The sequence below is a fragment of the Crassostrea angulata genome, chromosome 2 (assembly GCF_025612915.1).
Source record: "Crassostrea angulata isolate pt1a10 chromosome 2, ASM2561291v2, whole genome shotgun sequence".
In the NCBI taxonomy this organism is placed as follows: domain Eukaryota; kingdom Metazoa; phylum Mollusca; class Bivalvia; order Ostreida; family Ostreidae; genus Magallana; species Magallana angulata.
Window position 1 is genome coordinate 66,393,124 of NC_069112.1, and position 23,200 is coordinate 66,416,323.

General features: G+C 31.4%; 2 protein-coding genes and 1 pseudogene across 2 annotated transcripts in view; 2 read left to right on the forward strand and 1 right to left on the reverse strand.

The window, feature by feature from the left end:
* LOC128172708 (fucolectin-like) overlaps nt 1-10,096 on the reverse strand; it is a 52,233-nt gene extending 42,137 nt beyond the window's left edge. Inside the window, exon 1 of the mRNA XM_052838471.1 lies at nt 9,742-10,096. Within this exon, the coding sequence (XP_052694431.1) occupies nt 9,742-10,053 (312 nt within the window). The 5' untranslated portion in view covers nt 10,054-10,096. The remainder of the gene's footprint in view (nt 1-9,741) is intronic.
* A 4,276-nt stretch (nt 10,097-14,372) lies between these two features.
* LOC128174742 (putative nuclease HARBI1) lies at nt 14,373-16,320 on the forward strand (annotated as a pseudogene).
* Nucleotides 16,321-19,859: 3,539 nt separating this feature from the next.
* LOC128174743 (uncharacterized) lies at nt 19,860-22,512 on the forward strand. The gene is made up of 5 exons (XM_052840215.1): nt 19,860-19,916; nt 20,202-20,329; nt 20,554-20,560; nt 21,009-21,514; nt 22,491-22,512. Exons 1-5 carry the CDS (start codon nt 19,860-19,862, stop codon nt 22,510-22,512), a joined length of 720 nt encoding a protein of 239 aa, XP_052696175.1.
* Nucleotides 22,513-23,200: the final 688 nt, after the last annotated feature.

Sequence of the window (23,200 nt, forward strand, 5' to 3'; positions counted from 1 at the left end):
TTCTTTAGAAAGTGCGGGTATAATTATAAATTGATGATATGGTGACCATATTAAGGGATATATATTAAGCAGAAGTTATTAACAAGTGAAATGGAACTCAGTGGATTAATTTCAAATTTTACTACTATACTAATGTAACTTAGACAAGAAACAATGTAACACAAATCAAAACTAATTATTTGTAAATGTCATAATTTAAAAAAGGCTAAAATAGGTAACAGTTAAAGAAAAAATCAGTCGAGTAAAATTACATCAAGAATACAATTGAGTAAACTGTAAGAGACAGAAAAACAACTATTGATATCTTTATAATAAATCATCTTAGCTGCAATTATTCCATTATTGTGAGAGGGCTACACATCCATTAGATGTCCATAACGCTCAAGTGCGGGAGTGATTTATATTAATTTAATCATAAATTATGACATAGACCTTTGTATTTATTAAACAAGCTAAAACAATGTAGCTGTGAAATTTTTGAAAATATATTAGAAACAGTCCATGTAAAGGTAATTTGTTTGTGTGCGTCAACATTACGTATTGAATTTGAACGACATATTTATGAATCGATCCTGTCGAACACTCTCCGACAGAGCTCAGAAAACGCATCCAGTGTAATGACATGAACAAATGTTAGAATATTTATCATTATACAAAATGGAGTATCTTCCTTTTAGTTGAAGAATTCGCTCGGCAATCTTGAATGTAACACTTATGGTATATGTATGTCCTCGCGCAACCAGTTGTGAAGGGGATATAGCATCGCTGCTTTGTGTGTGTGTATGTATGTGTGTCCATTTCAGTATTTTCAGCAAAATTAAAAGATAACTCGCGCATGCATATTTATCAAATTTTCTACACTTTATAAGCAGGCTGTCAGGACAAACACTATCCATTTGCAAGTAATTATGTGAAGTATTTATTAAAATATCGTAAAAATTAACACTTAAAATAATTTTTTATGTACAACTTGACATTAATCATTTCCGCTTCATGAAAGATAACACTTCAAATCAACAACTTTATATTTTGTTGGATTTAGGCCTTGTAAAGGTAAGAAACAAACGGTTTATAGAAATGGGGAGTTCGAAAGATGTCCAAAGAAAAAAAAACTGAAGTCAGAGTAGAATATTAAGTTTATCCCAATTGATTCAAAACAAGCAGCCGTTTGAGTCGGATTTTGGATTATATTTCCCGAATTACTAAAGAAAAGAACAGGTTTATAATTCAGAAGACACTTTGACAAAGTACGTCAAAATTATTAGCGAGCGCAGCTCGCCGGCGCGCAGCGCCGGCGCGAAGCGAGCTCTACCGGCAAGGCGTGTGTGAATAGAAAATTCGGACTAGTTGCACATTCATTCAACGGATTTTTTTGGCGTCAGTAAATCGGACCAGTAATGCATCGTTTTAATCGTCCCAGTAGTTCCCTGTAATCATGGCAATTTTTATCACTTCACACTCACGAGAATCAGCAATCAAATTTAGACAGTAAAAACAATAACGATGTAAGCGACATACAGTCAATGTTACCTCTAAAGTTCACCTCAGTACACTTTCAATCAAAAATAATCGTGTGACGTCACAAACGTTTACACATTGATCCGATATATTTTTTCGGAGTCAGTTAATTTTGACCCACAATTCATAGTACCAATGGTTTCCAACCTCACGTTCCAACATCACGTTCTCCCGAGAATCAAAGTAAAACCTTTGAAAAAGCTTATAAGATGTGTAATTTTAAGAACATCATGCTTTTAAGTAAATAAAACAGTATACTTCGCATACTTTTATTTCTCAGGGGAGTTTTAAAGAGTAAGACGACACTTAACCAACGTCAGCTTTGACGTCACAATAAGCACTGATAAGGGGAAATTACTCTAATTGAAGTTATTGTAAATCTGCTGAAATGACCAAAATCCTCTTAAAGTCTTGCAAAGGCTAAGATAAAGAACAGCTGACGAATAAGGACATTTCTTCAGATACAGGAAACAGTTGTAAATTGCACTAATTTGGATGAATGCTCACAAATATTTTATTCACTATAATTACGGTAATTTCCTGAAACGTAACGTTATACGTAGCAGCGCCTTTTTTTAAAGGGGGTGGGTGGGTGGATGCATGGCAGCCTCATCCAAAAAAATCTTTGCAAGCAAAAAGAAAAATAAATCATGAAAATTCTAATCCTTCAGCTCTTTAGCAGTTCAATGGTTTCTTTATTTTCACTTCCATTTATTACATGCGTGGGGGGGGGGACAACACCATGTTCTTTTAACATGATAAGCAAATATTTTTAAGCGTAAATTAAAAATAAAATTAAACATTAATAATTTTTTTTTAAGTGGAGGGGCAAATCCATGGTAAGTCGATTTTCTATGTATAAATTGACAAAAATGAAAAAAAAATTTAGCATGGGGGGAGCTCTATGATGAGTCAAGTTTAATATTTAAGTTTAAGAAAAAATGTCTACTGCAAAAAAAAAGGGGGAAATCAATCAATCAATCATAATCACAATCACTTTAAAAGAGGAGATGCAGTGCAATGAATATTTATATATTAAAATCTTTATTATTTAACAACATTGTATCTGAGATTAAACTATTGTTCTACATATAAATAAATAAACTATAACAAATCTTATAAACTATGAATAATGAAAATTTACTGAAAAATAGGTATGTTTTATTTTTTGGCATTCAAATTTCACGTTGTTAATTTTATTTTAATTTATTATAATTCATTGTTTGATCACATGCTGTGCTCGCCCAAACGGTCGCACCGTAAAACATATTAACCGTGGATTAATTTCATGGTTTTCTATGTAGGTATGTTACTCTGTTAAATAAATGAAACCGAGTGGAATAATGACAGGAACCCCATTCGTTGTTTTATTGTGGGTTTATTTCTGCATGACATCAAAATAACAGAATAAAACTCCCCTGGAATATACTAAAATACAGTAAATACAAGAACGATAACTATTGATGCAAATTTTGCATCGATGACCTTGTATTGAATTTATGATAAAATTAAACCAAACAATTTTCTAAAGTTTAAACGCAAATTCCAATTAACACTTTACTTTCTTATTAGCTTATTATAAATATGCTTAACTCAAATAAAGTTTTTGTTTCACACAAATCGAATAAATTTTAAATATCAAATGACTCATGCAAATCAATTGAACTACATGAACAAAACATATACCCAAGTTATGCATATAAACTCGAATTCTTTGGTTAACATTTTTTTCAAATGTAGCAATAGTTCTGCCCGTTTTATATATATTTTTCAACAATGGGAAGAAAATATATTCATATTAACAGATATATTATATATACATATAATAACATGTCATACCTCCCATGAGGTGCGAAGGTCATGCAAATTTCTACCAGTTACATGTAGGTCGTGGAATTTAAGTGTATGTCAAAACTTAATGTGAAAAAAAATATGATTTTGAAATGTATGGATATTTATATTTAAGCATCATAAAACTGTAGAAGAGGTATAGCGCACTTAATATACGATTTGGCCTCAAATATAGCCTTTTGCAGACATCAGGCATTTTTCAATTTTAAACAATATTTAGTTTAAATATATTCAAAGAAACGCAAATAGCACAATCACCATGCTCTAAGAGTATTAATAATCTTATACGACATCATTAAAATATTCAGGTTTTGTTATGGAAATATAGGAAAGTAGCTAGTATACGATAAAAGATTGGTTATTTGACTATTTGAACCACTCTAAACCAAAGACATCCGATTAAAATTATGTTCTACAGGTATTGTAGTACACGTTTACATTGAATTAGGTTTGGTTTAACGTGGTCTTTGTTCATGTTTATAGCCATATATATTGAAAATGCATTTGTTGAAAGTGTTAGATGCGTGCCCTAGTGGTAAGGCGGAGATGTTTTTTGATTTTGTGGTCGCTGGATCTAATCCACTAAGTAGTATTTTTTTCACTTAAACTGTTCAATTGAAACATGAACAGAATAGAGAGATAATCTTCTGGTTTTTTAAAAAGAGATTATCCTGTTTAACTCAGTATGAGTACACGAAATAAAAATAGTTCTCTTCATTAAAACTGTACATGTACTCTACTTACACTTAGATCCATTTCACTTTGCTTGAACTTATCACGGTTCAGAATGTCAACTACTGTTATACAACGTTTCCCGAATTTATGAAAAATCAGTTGTTACAGACACCATTATAAAATCATTAACGTTTATTCCGGTTTCAAAAATCATATATTGCGACAGCGAGGTACCTGAAGTTATTTTTTGTAACCGGTATTTTCCGTCGAAACACAGGTGTAGGCGAAATAACGGGAAAAAGTGCTATACCTCTTATAATTATAATGCACTCACAATCTTTCTCCTAGCTTTTAGACTTATTAAGAAAAACACAATTATTAAAACATGATAAACTTAATTTGAAGATTACTTTAATTATTGACCGCATTCACACAAATACAAACACACATAGGCGATTCACTCTCTTCTCATTATATCTCAAACATTCCAACATTCATTCAAAGTGGGAAAAGAAAAGGAAATAGATAAATAAATAATTAAACAAATTGTTAACCCAAGTACACTGTAATACACTAAAAGAACTAACCTTCTAGGTGCAGGAAAATACTTCAAACGTGCATAAAATATAGAGCAACTTCAAAATTCGAATATGGCAGTTAAAACCGCATGTCTACCCTCTCGGCATGAAATTTAGTAATCAGAATGAACAAATACAAGTACTCCTATAATCACATTACCAGATCTAAGTGACCGCTCAAATAAATGCTATAAATAGAGTGTACGGGTGTACTCCAATGAGGAGTAACCAATGTAAATAAAAACAAACACAAAATATCAATTTAAATAATTCAACTAAAAAGTTAATTTATTCACCACTGATAAATCATTTTCTGCTATGTAATTTATAAATCGAAGTCTGCAATAGTAAAATTCCTAAAAAGTAACAAATTGATTTGAACATGTCAATAATAATGAAGAAATCAATATTCTGAAATTAAAATATTAAAAACCTATAAAATTTCACTCTACTACATAAACTGGAGTACAAATTCGGACATACTAACTCGAATGTTTCCATAAGACATACTACAAATCGCTATATCTTAGCTATATTTCATATTCATTATGGAACTTAAATTAGCCTAACTAATTGTCTGAATGCCTAATGTATATCACTGAATAAACCGAATTAAACTACTACTTACTAAAGTTGTAAACATTTATTGTGTGTTTTCGCTAGTAATGGGAGAATTTGTACAATCACGTTAATGACCCTCTCCCCTTCCATAGATACAATCCGGATTGGCATGGGGATAGGAATAAACAAAATAATTTAAAGAGTTTTTTAAAAGAAGATACAGTGTAAATATATGGTCTCTTTAATTACATCAATAATTTATCCTAAATAATGCATCCCCCCTCTCCACAATATTTCATTTCGTGAGGGGATGCTCCGCTTTCCAGTGTTCGTGATTAGTTTAAATCACTGATTTTAGTTGTAGTTCAGACACCAACATAAAATACATTGCCATGAAATTTATATTAATATAAGAACATTTTTAAAAATTTTGAGTAGAATACGTCAAGTATTTTTCTGTTTTTATTTGTTACAATGCTTTAGAAATGCCTTTCTAACGATCAAATAAAAGTTGGGTGCCAGTCGATAAGTTTTTAGCAAGATACAGGGCTCACAATTCTTCATCATGTAAACAAGGCTCGTACCCTGTTTTTTTGTTAACATAAGTTCAATATACCAGTAAAAATATTTTTCAAGCTGATGTGTCTATCTTCTCATTCATTGCAAGCAGAAATAAACAGTTCCTAACGATTAACACATTCATTTGAGGACTTACACTGGAATATTTACTTCAATTTCAAAATGTTAACAAAAGCTTTGTTTACATAGGAAAGAATTTTAAGCTCTGTAACTCGCTTATAACTCAACAAATGACACTCAATTTTTGGTTGCCTATCAAAAATACATTACCGGAGCAATGTAAACATTCAAATCGAAAAAAAAGAGATTTTTGACCAAAATCGTGACCATGTCCTTTTAAATTGAATATACAGTACCGATCAGACCCATCCTAACACCAAAGTAAACTGCAACTAAACCCCTGGTTTACTTTCTGGGTTAACTTTGGGTTTACTTTTTGAAAATTTGGGTCCACTTGGGGTTTACTTTGTGTTTACTTGAGATTTGCTTTTTAGGTCTACTGTACGCAATGAAGTGTGAAGCAGACCTGTATTTTATGTTAATATTCTACAGCCTGTGTTTCTGGTCCCTTGTATATTCCGAATACACATGTAGCGTCTGATACTTCTGATCGGGGATTACTCGCTGTGTCCACACTAGGTTTACTTGGGGTTTACTCTGGGTCCACTTTAGTAAACCCAGACTAAACCCAGAAAGTAAACCCAGTGTTCAGTTGGGGTTTACTTTTTGTTAGGTTTGGTCTAATCAGTACTGTAGTTTTTCCCTTATTTTAACACTAGAACGAAAAAAAATCTCTATACAGAGCATACTTGTTTTACTATGGATTACATTTCAATGGCGGTTGTGACGTTAAACACAAAAATATGATTTGAATGTTTTATATCAAGAAGAAAAGAAAGGCACTTATTTATCCCCATTTGGATGACATTTTAAATATTTAATTTATAATTTATCACTCGTTATAATCTTTAAAATGTAACAAACTGTATTTGATAACATTTTCTTTTAAGTTATAAAGAAACTTCCATGAGATATCTTTTCCATTTTTTTCTGTTACCCCCTTCCCCCTTTCGAACAAGGTTTGGCAAGGATATCAAACTTAACCAGTTTGTTTTTCCCTTTAAGATCAATTCTATGTAAGAATCAAAAATTTATAAAAGGGTCTGGCCATGCAAAGTCACCAATTTTCCTTATATTTCATTCATGGACACACTTAAGTGTAAAACGCCAAAAACGCCACTAAAAGTTAGTTGCTAGGGGAAACCGTTGCCATAAGAAATCGAGGCTTAAGATGGAAAAATAGCAAAACTTACCTACTTTGAAGCCATATTAAAAGGGTTTCCCCACTAATGTAAACTATCGAAGACATAAAACAGCCTTTGTCCTATTTTCAATGATTTAAATATATCAGAAAATTGATGAAAAAACCAATACTTTTAAAATGTAATTATGGAAACCGTTACAAAGTTTTGAAATCAGTTTTGTGTGGTTTTTCAATAAGTCGAAATGGGAAAATGTTAAATATTTCTACCCTGGAAATCCCAAGTTCTGCACATAACTCACAATATGTTCTCAAATAAGAATTAAAATGCCATTTTTACATCTTTACCCTTGGTTACCATGGCAACGGGACCACATAGCAACAAACAAATGATGTTAGGCTTTTTACTCACTTAAGTGTATCAAATTGTCAAGTATGAAGAAATTCTGTAACTATGCTTGGCCATCGAATTTTAATTCTTACATAGAATTGATCTTAAAACTTGTGAGTAAGGTATTAAAAAGCTTGTATACAATACAATTATATTTAGACATTAAAGAGAAAATGTTTAGATTTTTAGTGTAAAGTCTTTTTATCATTTTTAGACAGGGTCACGTGACCCCGTCTATTGGTTTACTGTCAGCCGAAGTCTCAAACTGGAAGGCACGCGTAGAACACATGAATTGAGTCTACGCGTAAGAAAATAGTGCAGAAAGTGTTCATGTATTTCAGTAAATATGTATTATAAAAACACGCATAAACCCTTTATTTAGTCCTCTGTGTATAAACAAAATTCTATTTAGTTATATAAACAATTAGTTTTATTGATTGAAATATTCTTGCTCGGGTTCAAATGTGGAATGGGTTACGTAACTGAATGCACAGCGCCGTTGACATTCAGTTGGTGCACGACCTCATTAATCAATAAAAGAGGTCTATGGTGGAATCGAAATATAAAGTTCCCAAACGCAATGTGCCAATATTTGAAAAGTTGTGAATTTTATTTTGACAATCTTTCACTTTAATACCACGAAACTTCATGCGCAAGCCGAAGTTAAAATCGGGACGGGTTATACATAGATGTTTTACAAATCAAATAGGGGTTTCATTGGCTTCCAGTCTACTTGCGGTATGACTGCTGTTCGTCTCTAAAGGAAGAAAATAAAAACAAGTCTGAATTTGCCTTCTCGTTCGTTGGCTCTTTAGTTGATTAAACTGAATTTAATTTTAAAACAATGCATTGTAAACAAAATCTATAATAGATTATACATTTTTGAAGACTTATACATCATATCATATATACAATCTTATCGATTGAAGAACCAAGTTTAATGTTAATGTTCATGTTTTCCAGCTTAGTTGGAATCAGACTTTGGGTGAATTACATTGTAAAATAATGCATTACATTATCATTACTTCATGAATTAGGGCATTAAATAACCATTACCATTACTTTATTTTCTTGAAGTAATGCATTACATTACCATTACATCAGTTAAGTTATGCATTACCATTACTTTGTGAAAAGTCAATAAGTTTTAAAAAAGTAATTTAAAAACTAAATAAAGAGGTTTTGTACATATTTCATAAATACCGGTAAAACATGCTTAAAATATTTCCAGGTTCATGGTCATGTTCCCTATCAGGTTCAAATTTAATGACTTACACACAAGATTGCTGCTGCACTTGTAGTTCTCAAAGTAAGGTTGGTCCCGTAACATGTACACGCTAATGGCGGAGTTGACAATCTCTGTTATTTTTGTCTCTGATTATCGGAGTATGATTTTTAATTAAAGGAACGGTTGTATCGTAATTCGTGTAGGTGATGCACGAGTTTACACAAAAAAGTAGTGAGTGGCGAATGGATTTATTTTTACCTATTAATTTTGCATGTATCGCAAATGAAGAAAATCGTGTCAGATAAGTCGGTCTTAAAGATCAAAATGGCGACCGTGACAAATCTTTTTATTGCCAAAGTTCTTGGAATCTTATTGAAAAAAAAAATATTTCTAACGTCAGGTGCCTGTGTTTGTTATCGGTATACAAATGTTAACTTTGTTTGTTTATTCAGCAGTTTTAGAGTTTTTGGGGTTTTCATAAAACTTTTATTACGGATACCGTCCGACTTGTGGATTGAATAAATCAAATGATTAAAGTTATCTACTTTGATATAGTTGTTTGATTTTCCCGGTTAGTATTAATTTTAAAAATATTTCTTTTGGGTCTTTTTTTTTTTTACATAATATACCTTTGTGTCAATTTATGATTATGAAGGCCGGGATTGAGTACAATTTAGACAAAGTATCAGACAATTGCAAAAAAGCCGAATTAACATTGATTGTAACCACTAATTCAAACTCATAAATTTTGGAAGCATATTCGAGGAAATCCAGGACAATTACAAATTCAAACTTTCAAAACCCCGTCTTTCAGTACTCTCAGTACTTTGATTTCTTCTTAAAAATAGGGCCGGAATATACCTAATATTAACTTATGATAAGAAAATAAGACTGTAAATCCTACTGAATTTTCATTGAATTTCTTTCTTTTAAAGTTTGAAATTCATTTGTCAATGAATATTTTTAAATGACCAAAAATGATTTATTTAGAAACTTTACACTGAAAGAAAATTATTTGGCCAAATTTTGAAGCAGGATTCTGCTCGTTTTATATTTAAAAAAACAGGTTTAAAGTTCTTAAAAAAAAACCTGTACTTACAGTTGTATTTTCAAAAAGTTCACATTGTGTAGTGGCGTTTGTAAGGTTTGCGTGTCCACTGCGGAATCGACAAATGTAGAAACCTTTAAGAAAGCAAAGGTCAAAGGCGTTACAAAGGAAGTTCATTCCACACTGCAATGCACACTCTACAACAGACGGAATTTCGAGTTTGTGAACCGCGAAAACATCTAGATCCGTGGTTTCGGAAACATGCCCTTGTTTAATAAAGTACGAAGAAGAAAGTAAATATTGTCCAGAAGAATATACCAATGTAAAATACTGAATACATAAAATCACTGCCAAGAATTTCATTTTACGTCCTTGTCATCTACAGTTACCTAATGGTTACTCATATATTGATAATGAATTTGACATGAACTTAGAATTTATACAGCAGTTCAGACATTCACTCTTCAGGATCAACCAATCAGTAAACATTTGCCCTATTCATATCAATATGTTTAAAAAATTTATTATACAAAATCGATGGTCCATTGATTCGCTTTTATTGCCTATGTAAATTCGGTTTCATGCAGGACTAATGTCAAAGCAAGAAAACCATTTCACTTATTATTATAAATCTTTACATACAGGTAATAAGTAAAAACAACTTCTTTTTCATTTAATGATGATTTTTTCCCTATACATCCTTAGTATGATTTTTCTACTCAAATTTTAAGTATGATATTAAAATATATCTCGATAAACTTGAATATAATATTTTGGCACTGTTAAAACATGTACAGACGGGCTTTTTTTCAGTTTGACATCCTTTAGCTGTTTCCTATTTACTCACGAGTTAGCTTGTAGAGACTAGTGATAATAAAAGAGGCATAATTATTTGTATTGGGTTTTTTTCTGCTTCTGACGGACTAATCACAACCCTGATTATTTTAAAACGACATTGTTATTATTTTTCATCTTGACCTTTTTGTAAAGATGAAAGGATGTTTAGTTATAAGAGGAAGTAAAATATAGATGAACAGTTGAAGTTCGGTTCTATTGTCTATAGAGTATTATTTGTTAAATCGTTGTAATTTAAAAACGCTTCCACCTAAATCGATGTATACAAGTTTCATTCTACCACGTAAATATAGTATAGGGACAAAAAAGTAAAAATAAAATTTTTGGGAAAGCCTATGACTGGGGCTGGTGACAAACAATGTGTGAATATAGGGATGATATGACGTCAAACATAGTAGGTATTAACCCTACATAAATAGTGTGGAATCAATAGATTTTATGGTGGCTCAATTTTCCTAGACAAAATTGGTGCTAGCTTACATGTATCTATCATTGACAAATTATAGCATAAAACTTCTTTAAAAACTTGATATCGATTTTTCTGATTATTTATTTTCTGTTAAGATATCAAAGATGAAGTTTTGATATTATTTGCTTTTTACAAAGTTATTAGGCAATATCCAATTTATTTTGTTTTGTTTACAGCTACACCAAACTACAATATATAGTTTATATGTTCTACTATGTTTGTAACATCCTACTACAGTTTTACACTATATGGATTACGAGGTCGTACGTTTTTAAATGATTGGCTTAGCATAGTAAAGCGACAATACTAGTACGACCTGACTGAATAATTTTTTTAAAATAAGTAAATCTACAGAAAATTTCAGGAAATGAGGTTATTAAGTCAAAAACTGGCGCAATGCTAAGTGCGCCGTTAATAACAAGGCATAAGTGTTATTTTTTTTTTAGCTTTAATTGGACCAGATTGTTTTTTATTTCTTTGATGTAACTTTGATCGTTCTAAATTTTCGTTGATTGACATTTCAGTAATGAAAGTTCAGTAATTGAAATATTATAATTATCGAAAAGTATTGTTATCGGAACCATCTCGAGATTATCAATCGTACATTTTATTTTCTTGTCAAAACTATTTATCATCAATTGTCAGTAAAATTATTCTATTTTGAGTGTTTATGCATAATAGAAATGTGAGACGTTTACTATGTTCCAAAAGTAACGTATATAATTTGTATTCATTCAGCAGTCAACATTGCTCGTCAGTTTCTTCCTAGCTTTATTCAGTATATCACGAAGAACTGTAAGCTTTTGGGGAAAAAAGTAAGAGAAAAACCCCCATAAACAAAACTGCCCCCTATTGTTACAATACAAGTGACTCTGTATTCCTTACTGCTATCAGATCAGATATGAGAGGACGCATCGTATGTTAACCCGATAAGGTTTGGATTGAGTAATTTGTCGGAAATTGATTTTGTTTGTGTAATAACCGAATTGGTAAAAAATTTATAGCTTTTTAATCTTTTTTTCTAATATAAAACGAACATCGATAAAACACATTTAATTTTTAATATTTCGTGGAAATTTACGATAAGATAAATTGATCACGATAATTTTGAAAAAAAAGTAGAGCTTAAGTCGTTGTGAAGCAACGAGTATGTTTTCAGCTGCAGATGAGAGTCGACAAAACAAGTTGTAATGATTAATTAACATATGTGTTTATTACTTTCACAATAAATAAACCAAGCTTATATTAAATAGCAATATGCCTTACGTCAACTACAACAGCGCACAATATTTAATTGACGTTTAATCTCTAACAATTGCAGAAGATGTAAATAAAATGGGGACATAATTATCTAAGTAATTTCTAAAAAGATAATAAAAGGTAAATATAATGGTTAATTTGTTGCACTCCAGTCCTCCTTAATTTGTCGTTTTGATAAATTATAATAAGGCTTCGTACGATCTGTCTATGCTTTGCTTCCAAGTGCGCTGTTATGATACGTTTATACAGTACAAAATCATAAATGAGGACTTTAAAGAGTATTTGTTTAAAAATTTCAACTGCTTTTTCGCATTCACATGTACTGGTTTCATGAAATTCAAATTCCAGGTTTTACTCAACTTTGACAAGGTCAAGTGTGATACATGTACGTAATGAAATATATATATATATTAACAAAGACCCTTTGAAGTCCTTGGTTATTTATTATTATTATTTTTTATAAAGGTATTGTAACAGCGCACTTGGAAGCAAAGCATAGACAGATCGTACAAAGCCTAATTATAATTTATCAAAACGACAAATTATGGAGGACTGGTGTGCAACAAATTAACCATTATATTTACCTTTTGTTATCTTTTTAGAAATTACTTAGATAATTATGTCCATATTTTATTTACATCTTCTGAAATTGTTAGAGATTAAACGTCAATTTAATATCCTGCGCTGTTGTAGTTGACGTAAGGCATATTGCTATTTAATATAAGCTTGGTTTATTTATTGTAAAAGTAAAAAACACACATGTTAAAGGGGCATGGTCACGATTTTGGTCAACAATTATTTTTTTCGATTTTAATGTTTATAATGCTTCAGAAAGGCATTTTTAAAAGGCAACCAAAATTTGAGTGTCATTTGTTTAGTTACAAGCGAGTTACAGAGCTAACAATTCCTCGCTATGTAAACAAAGCTTTTGTTTACATTTTGAATGTTGAAGTAAAAACTCCAGTTTTATACCTTAAATGAATGTGTTAATCATTAGGAACTGTTCATTTAGGCTTTAAATGAATAAGAATATTGACAAATCATATTGAAAAAAATATTTTACTGGTATATTGAACCTATGTAAATAAAAACAGAACACGAGCCTTGTTTACATGACGAAGAAATGTGAGCCCTGTATCTTGCTTAAAACTCATCCACGAGCACCCAAATTTCATTCGATCATTAGAAATGCATTTATAAAGCATTGTAAATAATAAAAACAGAAATATAAAATTTGACCCAAATCGTGACCATGCCCCTTTAATTATTCATTATAACTTGTTTTTTCGACTCTCATCTGCAGCTGAAAACATACTCGTTGCTTCACAACGACTTTAGCTCTACTTTTGTCAAAATTATCTTGATGAATTTATCTTATCGTAAATTTCCACGAAATATTAAATATTAAATGTGTTTTATCGATGTTTCGTTTGATATTAGAATAAAGATTAAAAGCTATAAATTTTTTACCAATTTGGTAGTTAAACAAACCAAATCAATTTCTGACAAATTACTCAATCCAAACCTTATCAGGTTAAAATACGATGCGTCCTCTCATATCTGATCTGATAGCAGTAAGGAAAATAGAGTAACTTGTATTGTAACATTAGGGGGCAGGTTTGCTTAAGGGGTTTTTCCTTTTACTTTTTTTCCCAAAAAGCTTACAGTTGTTTGTGATATACTGAATAAAGCTATGAAGGAACTGATGAGCAATGTTGACTGCTGAATGAATACAAATTAGATACGTTACTTTTGGAACATAGTAAACGTCTCACATTTCTATTATGCATAAACACTCAAAATAGATTTTTTTTTACCGACAATTGATGATGAATAGTTTTGACAAGAAAATGAAATGTACGATTGAAAATCTCGAAATGGTTCCGATAACATTACTTTCCGATAATTATGATATTTCAATTACTGGCGACCGTTTCACTAACGTATCGTAGATCATTAACGTAGACGTAAACGTGAACGTTGCACGTAAGTGCGTTTCACTAAGAGTTGCGAGTTGCGAGTTACGATGGAAGTTGCTCTTAAGTCTACGAGCAGTCAGGGGCACTCTTAAATTGATTTACGTGCATGTAAACAAATAAAAATGGCCGCCGTGTTTTTATTAGCAGACGACGAGCAGAGAAAACTAATAAGAAGAGAACGTGTTTTTCGAGACAGAACAAACCCCTTAGACTTTTTGAATGACACGGAGGTGATCGAGCGGTATCGTCTACCAAGGGAATTTCTTTTCCGCTTCATAGATATTGTCAGGGAGGACGTTGAGCTGGACACCAACAGGAGCCATGCACTCTCAGCTTTCACACAGGTGAATAAATTTACCGAAGACCGAGTCCAACTTGAACTATGTTTATTTAGAGTTATCTGCCGTTATATATTTCATTTAATGAATGGTACATGTACACACGGAGGGAAAATACAACATGCAGTCACAGAAATGTGTTAGTGTCAACTACTATAATACAAAGACCTTACTATAAAACTTTTATACTATAAAATCTATATACTTTTAACTTTTTTTCAACCTTTTTTATTAAATTACACATTGACAATGTTCGCTGTATGATTAGGTGTGCAGTAAAGAGAGAGAGAGAGAGAAAGAGAGAGAGAGAGAGTTTATGTAGGCCTAGATACGATTTCGCAAACGATATAGCATCTTTTTAAATATAAGAACATTTTAATATTATGTAAAATTTTGTTAATATATATCAAGTAAAATGCAAATTACACCGGTAACACTAATAAGTAACTTGCTTTTTTAAAAAAAATTAGTATAAAACGACAGCAATAACTTGGCATTTTCTGGTGTTTAAAGATGCATATAGTAAATTGATGAGAATACAATAGAAAGTTACATACGTATTCATATAAGTATATTTGAACCATTATAAACCATAACCCCATGAAAAATTATTGTATACTATATGTTATAAAGTATCGTAGTGCACAATAAAAATGAATTCATTCATTTTGGTTGAACGCCGTCTTTCAAGTTTGTACTGAAAATAATGTAAATACCGGGCTTATTATTATATATAAAAGACATTGTGAATATTTGCTGTAAGTGAATCTATGTTTGAATAGTAATTACAACGAAACCAAGGTCTTGATTCTCTTCCAACACCCCACCCCTATCTACATCTACATGTTAATGTATGGCAAGTTCTCTCTCTCTCTCTCTCTCTCTCTCTCTCTCTCTCTCAGACACACGTATGAAATAGAGGTTCAATTATTTATGGTAGGTACACTTTTTTTCAGGTTCTAGTGACAGTAAGATACTTGTCGAAGGCAGCTTTTTTCTCTGAGTGCGGTGACCTACACGGGATTTCTAGAGCTAGTGTTTCTAGAGCAATCGATAACGTGACCAAAAGCATTTGCAATAGGCTCCATAACATCAATTTTCCAACTGGTGTGTACAAGTTAAAATTTCTAGAACATGTACCGCTATTCATGTATAGATATCATTGATTTCGGATGTATTAAATATAATTATTACATCTATTGAATTTTAGTACATCTTTGTATATATATATATATCTACATGAATGGGACGCTCTTTAAAATCAGCATGTTTACCGTTGTAGGCAATGATGCAATTCGTACAAAACATGAATTTTATCAGATTGCAGAATTTCCAAACGTCCTCGGCGCCGTTGATGGCGCCTTAAATTCCTATCATAGCACCCAAAGACAATGAACCAGAGTACGTCTGTCGGAAGGGCTTCCACGCTATGAACGTACAAGTGGTTGCTGACGCTTCTTTAAGGTGATCATTCTTCTCTTTTCTTTCTTTCATTCAACAGAACTACAATATTATATTACATTAAATGAATACCGAGAAAATCTGTAATTGAAATTCGCATTATTTTTAATTTCAAGGTTTACCAATCTAGTTTGCAAATGGCCTGGGTCAACCAACGATGCGTTCATGTTTTCAAACTCCGCACTGAAAACCCATATGGAAACAAGGTATTGAATTTAATCTGAACAAAATTAATAAAATAAATCAATTTTATCAATTTTCACGTATATGTTATAAATTTCGAATTTACCGGTTGGCGGTAAATACAAAATCAATTGTCTTGTTGTAAATTCTGTTTTTACTGCCACAAATAAGTATGGATATGCCTACAATTATGATTATATCATTTTTTACATTAAAGAGAAAGCATGTATATTGATTTGCACATAAGTTTGCAAATTTGTATGAAATCAGACTATTAGCTAGTGTCAATTTTATCAAATAGTGTATTTTATCTACATAATGACTGTCTTTTGAGTAGGTAAATTAAAAACATTCTTAACAATAAATATCTAATGTCAAACATAACAACGAATGAACACAGGTATATAATCAATGCATGTGAATATGATGAGATGTTGTACATATGCTTCTTTAACAAAACATATTCCAACTTTGAAGCACATGAAAAAAAGTTCTATGCACAAGTATTTTAAATACATGTATGACTAAATTATCGGTATTACTCGCTCATTATGTACAATTTCAGTACAGGAGTATATACAATTCAATATGTTTGTACAAAATTAATTGCATATTTGATTTTAATTAATACCTATTGGTAATACAAAGTTTAATTGTTCCATAGTGTTTGTGTTCTAATTTATGAAAAAAACGCCATATGCCAAGTGTGGTTGAAATTGACCCAGTACTGTGCTTCTAGAAAAGCAGCAAAAAATTTGAAAAATGTGCAGACAGACAGACAAACAAAGACCAAACAAAATGTGATCAGCAACATTCATATTGGCTCATGTTGGCTCGAGCCAAGGGGAGGTAAACTTGCAAAAATTCCATATATTATAGGTTTGAGAATACATAAAAACAATTTGAATGTAAATGTAGATTGGCAATTTTGGCACAATGGTTCTGGAGAGGAAGTAAAGATTTTAAGAAGAATTTTACCAGCAAAGTTTCCTCGGTCCTATAACACACAAGGCCGTGCAGACAAATTGAATACAGCATGGTATTCAATTTGTCAGCATAGCCTGGTATGTTATATAGAATTGATGATATCCAAAAATATGCATTTAATGCTAAAATAAAACCACATTGTAAATGTTGTATTTACACCCACCCAATTATGAATATATACTTCAAATTTAAAATATGACAGACATTTATGGTTTAGATATTTAAAATCAAGATGCAAAAAGTCCTCTTATGACTGGTGACACTGATGGTGTACTGTACTCTGCCCTTGACTCCATCCTCCAATGGACATACTGCTCCATGAGCTCCAGCTTGCGCTTCTCAACTTGCAAATTGCATCTCATGACTTCCAACTTTTCCTCCTCAATCTGTACTATTCTCTGTTGGAGTGAAACTGAAATGCATAGTAAAAAAAGATTTAGACATTAATTGTAATATATGTGCCATGCATAGAAGAGGGTACAATAAAACATGTTTATAACAAAGTGCCAGGGATGGGCGATTTTACTTCTCTATAAGTGTAATTTGTTATATCCGTCAAGATTACAGCGATTGTAATGAAGTCACTTGGAGACTGACAATCACCTTCCTATAAGCATCAATTAATTGTAAGTGTGTTTGCTACATGTATAACCATGTTTTACTGTAGCAAGTATCAATCATTTATTTCAATTCCTTACTGTTTTCTTATGAGGCGTTGTTTACTGGCACTGTTCTTCTCCTCTTAGCACTGTCACCTTCATACATTAACATGTATACAGAATCTTTAGCATTTCAAAAACTTAAAGAATTCATATTCAAGCTCCTTTTTACTCAATAAAAGAATGGGAGGAATTAAACAAGATTACCACAGCTAGGCCTTATTGGCCACCTGAGTTTCCATAGCCCATAAACAGAGCTGTCGGGGAGTCTTTTAAGACTTAAAACTTTTCTAAATTTGGCCTGAAGTTCAGAAATACAATCAAACTTTAAAATATGATTGTTGAACTAACAAGCGATTTGATGCTTACCGGATGAAGACATTCCAAGAGCCTGTGGCTGGCGATCTTCTTTTATTAATAATTATAAAATAAGTTGAACTTTAATATATCATGTATACATGGTAGATAACAGTTGAGTTTATTTGTATGGTTGTGCTATGTAATTACACACCACTTTATGTTTTACTAAAGTTTAAAAAATGTATATAATTATACATGGTGATGTGTTTTTTTCAAACAAAATAAATGACGTGACTTATTTGTAAAAACTAGGCGAAACATCAGGTGTCATTATGTTAAATTGATTTTTTTTAATGTTTTTTTAATTTTGTTTACAAATTTTACATTTGCATATTGATGTGCAAAATTGTTTTTTAATTATTACTTTAAAAATATGATATTTTACTACAGTATGTACCATTTATTAATTCGTCTTATTTTTAGTGCTAACATGTATTAAATAGAACACTTTATCATACAAAAGTCATTACCTTGTTCTAGTCATATCAATAGTGCTTTGTGTATACATATTTTACATTGTACAATTTTTTTAGGTCAGGTTTTTATATTAATAATATTATCCTTATTGCTGTAAAACATTTTAATTATTTTTTTTATGAAATCAACATTTAGGTGTTTAAAGGTATATTCACAATTCTGTGTAACAAGGTAGGTAAACTAAATTTTTGTAATATTTTTTGTAAAGAGTGAATTTTTTATTAATTTAAAAATAACATGTAGGTCTATGGATAATTATCTATTTTAGATTTTTTTTTTGAAATAAAAATGTATAACGACTAATTTTTTATTAACCAAAAAAATATAACATGTTAGGATCTTATTTTTACAATCTGTAGTTTACAAAAACAATTTTACCAAACTTTATAAAACTATTTTCAAAATATAAGGTGTAATTTTATATTATGTAATTAATTTCTTAAGATACCATTTTACTGTTACTGTAGTATAATATCATATGTATATTTTTTATTTTATTCATACGATGCAGTGTCATCCTTTAATAAATTTTGTAAAAAAAAAAACAATCTTTTTTTCTGTTGTTCTATGGAGAAGGGAAAGATAATTTGAAAAGCCAGGCTGTAGAGTTATCGTTCTTTTTGCAGTGATAAAAAGGGAAAAAACCAACAGACAATGATGGGTTTAAGGTACCTCACTACACCTTGAAATATTTTCTCAAATCAGCAGAAATTTACTTGATTATGAAAGAAAGAATGATAGATAAGAATTATATATATCAAAGAGGCGAGAAAATGTACAATTTTAGATAAAAATTGATATTTTCAAAAATGTCATTCAGTAAACATGAACAAAAGCCCCAGGTGGATTCGAACTCATTACCTGCGGTTCACAAGCCTGATACTTTAACCACTGAGCTATGACGTTATACATCTGAATCGATTGATACAAACAGTTTAACAAAACATTTAAATCCCCATCTTGTGACGTAGTGTCTTAAAAAGTATAAGTCTCGGTGTAGTGAAGTACCTTAAGAAAAAAGACATAAATATTTGAAAAGCAAAAAAAAGAATCAGAATATTTTCATCTTTTTTTTATATAGATGTCAGATTTCCTATGCAAGTACTGCGGTTTAATATCTAAGAATCACCTTGAAGGTCAAATGCATGAAGATGGACATAACCGTCTAATGCTATCGAATAATGATGATGATGACTCGGTAATGATATATAATTGTTATCAGTAACTAATCTTAATTACATAATCATACATTTTTACTCAGTTAAGAATATTAATTATAAAAATCAACGATTTCATCTGACTATGAATTACGGAAGTATCGCATCCTTAAACGTTTTCAATTTTAAAATTATAATCGATTTATTGTTTCCGGATTAATCAAGAAAGACGAAGTAAGTAGTAAAATCATAAAAAAAGACCATTACACTATTTAGATTAAATTACATGTTCATTTTCTGATTACACATCAATATTTTTAAACTAGATAAACACCTTCTTCTTATGCGGATACTGTGGATTATTGTTTGACGATGACAACGAAGGTCAAAGACACGAGAGTGAACACGGACTTCATCATGACGGTGTAAAGGGGGCAACATCCCACTCAAAAAAGTTATTATTTTTTTACTTGCTTTTTTTTATTGATAACGTGCAACATTAAAGAAGAATGGAATATTATTACATTGCATATTTCAAAGCAAATACACACACCCTCGTTTATAATTGAGTCACACTAAAAAAAAAAAAGAATTGCAGGAGTGAGTTTATCAAGCAATGGACACAAATTAACCATGCATTGGAGAAGTTTCAGTGCATGGTTTTTGTTCTCTTATAAGTAACAAGGTACACATTCCATGCGTTATACCTCAACATGTGTACAAAGTACAATATTTTTTTTAAAAATAATTGATACAACCACTTTTTTGTTGATCGAGCTGTACATGTTTGAAGATAGAACATTTTTTTAAATCCAAAATTCCTGTAAGTGTTGGCACGATAAAAGATTCTCTCACTGACAAAATATTCATTACAAAGACACTAGTCTAAATTCCAGACTGTAACCTTAAAACAAATCAAAAACAGTAATTTAATGAATTTTATTTTTCTGAACTTCTAAATTTTTGCATAAAAATAAGAATTTTTTTTAATCCTCTACTGTTTAAGATTGTACAATGCATGGTAAACTCACCCTTTATTCTTTGTAATACAAATTAATACATTGCACATAAAGACAAGAACAATTTTACAAATAAAACATTTTATTATAAAAATTTTAAACTGTGTTTTGTAGGATCAAGAACATCATTGCCACCACTGTGATAAAGTAATGAGCAATGAACAAGACCTGATGTGTCACGAATTAGCTCATGATTTGGATCAAATGGATTACAGCGGTAAAGGTCCATGGTCCCCGTTGATTCCCAATTCAACATGTGAACCTATGGAAGAGGATCATGTTGCAGATCAAGAAATGACTCCTGATTCCATGGAAACCGATGAAGCATCAACCTCTACAAGAACCAACACATATCAGATTGGTTTTGGCGGTGTGAAAAAAATACCATATACCATTCAAAAAGTAGGAGAACGAACTATAATGAAAAATAATGCTATCGATATAAACTACAATATTCGATTAAATGCAGAAAACCCTGAACAAGGAATGAGGCTGACTGATCTGCTTCGTGAATTAGAAGATATGTTTGACAACATTCTCAATGAAACAGCTCGACGACTTGACCTTTTTTTGGATCTTGGACGAGTCATCATTCATCACATGGGATTGTACAATCCTGTGTATGTACCACTAAGACCCTTGAAAGATCTTACTGGAAGAAGTGTGCTGGAGAACTTACAAAATGTCTTAAACAGCCATGAAAATATTTCTCTAGATAAAAGTTTTTATTTAAATGTGGGGTTTATTAAAGTTCCAAAGGGCGGTATAGCAAGCAAAAATATTAACAAAGTTGGTGGCAGCAATGATTCTCTCAGAATCAAAAGATCATGTATCAAAATTCAAAACACAGATGAATTATGCCTTGCTCGAAGCATTTGCATGGGGTTTCTCAAATTACATCAAATTCCAACATTTGAATGGCAGAAATTAGTACACCAAAGTGACAAAGGAACAATAGAAGAACAAGTGAAAAGCTGTCAATGTGACAGCAAACCGGGTTTTCTTTTATGTAAACTGTATCCATAATCCATGTCAACCCTTATCCAGTGAAATGGAGTACCCTACATGTATATGCAACATTTTGCCAAAAAATGACTAAGTTCAAAAGCTGGTATTTTTTAGATAAATTATCGGAAATCAAAATCCTAGCAATATGCACACCTCTGATATATGTACATTTGATCTGCAAAAGCACAACTTCCTATCTTGAGAACTGTAGGAGGAGTTATCCGTACAATGAGGGTACCCTATATGCAATATTTTGCCAAAAAATGACTAAGTTCAAAAGCTGGTATTTTTTCGATAAATTATCAGAAATCAAAATCCTAGCATTATGCACACCTCTGATATATGTACAATTGATCTGCAAAAGAACAACTTCCTATCTTGAAAACTGTAGGAGGAGTTATCCGTACAATGAGGGTACCCTATATGCAATATTTTGCCAAAAAATGACTAAGTTCAAAAGCTGGTATTTTTTCGATAAATTATCGGAAATCATTTGGTTATGCCGGAAAGCCAATGTAAGCAGTGAGAGACGTCTGTCCATTCAAGACATTTATGCTTTTGAGAACGTATTGAATGTTGATATTCTAGTTGTCAGTGCCACTACTGGTAACAAATTCATACGAACTGTTCCAAAAGATGTAAGTGAAGATGAGCAAGGGTTAGAAATTCCGAAAAAAGATCGTATTTTTTTATATCATTCTGAGCAAAATGGAAATGCACATTTTGATACTATTGTTAATGTCTGTGGGTTCTTTATTCAATCCAAATTTTGCCATGAATGTTTGAAACCCTATCAAAAACTGCATCAGTGTCAATCAAGCTGCATTGTGTGTAAAAGAAAAAAACCTTGTTTTGTAAAACACGAATTAAGTTGTCGAAATTGTCACATGGTTTGTAGATCTCTGGACTGTTTTAATTCTCATAAGATAAAAAGTGGGAAGTCAAAATCATCTCAGTGTGATCGATGGTGGAAATGTGTGGTTTGTTACAAAAACTTTAGATAGATGCAAAAGAAAACCAGAGGATCATATTTGCGGAGAATGGCAGTGTGAAGCATGTAAACGATTTGTAACAGGGCCTCATTTGTGCTACATTAGGTCCAGAGAATGTAAAGAGAAAAAACCCAGATATATCTTTTTTGACTTTGAATGTATACAAGAGGATCTTTTGCATTGTAAAGATGCATACTCAATGAAAAGAAATGATGAATGTGTTCAATGCAGTAACAGCCCCGAACCCTGCATGGAATGCTGTAAATGTGTAAACTGTCATCAGTCTTGGTGTGGAAAATCTCAGCA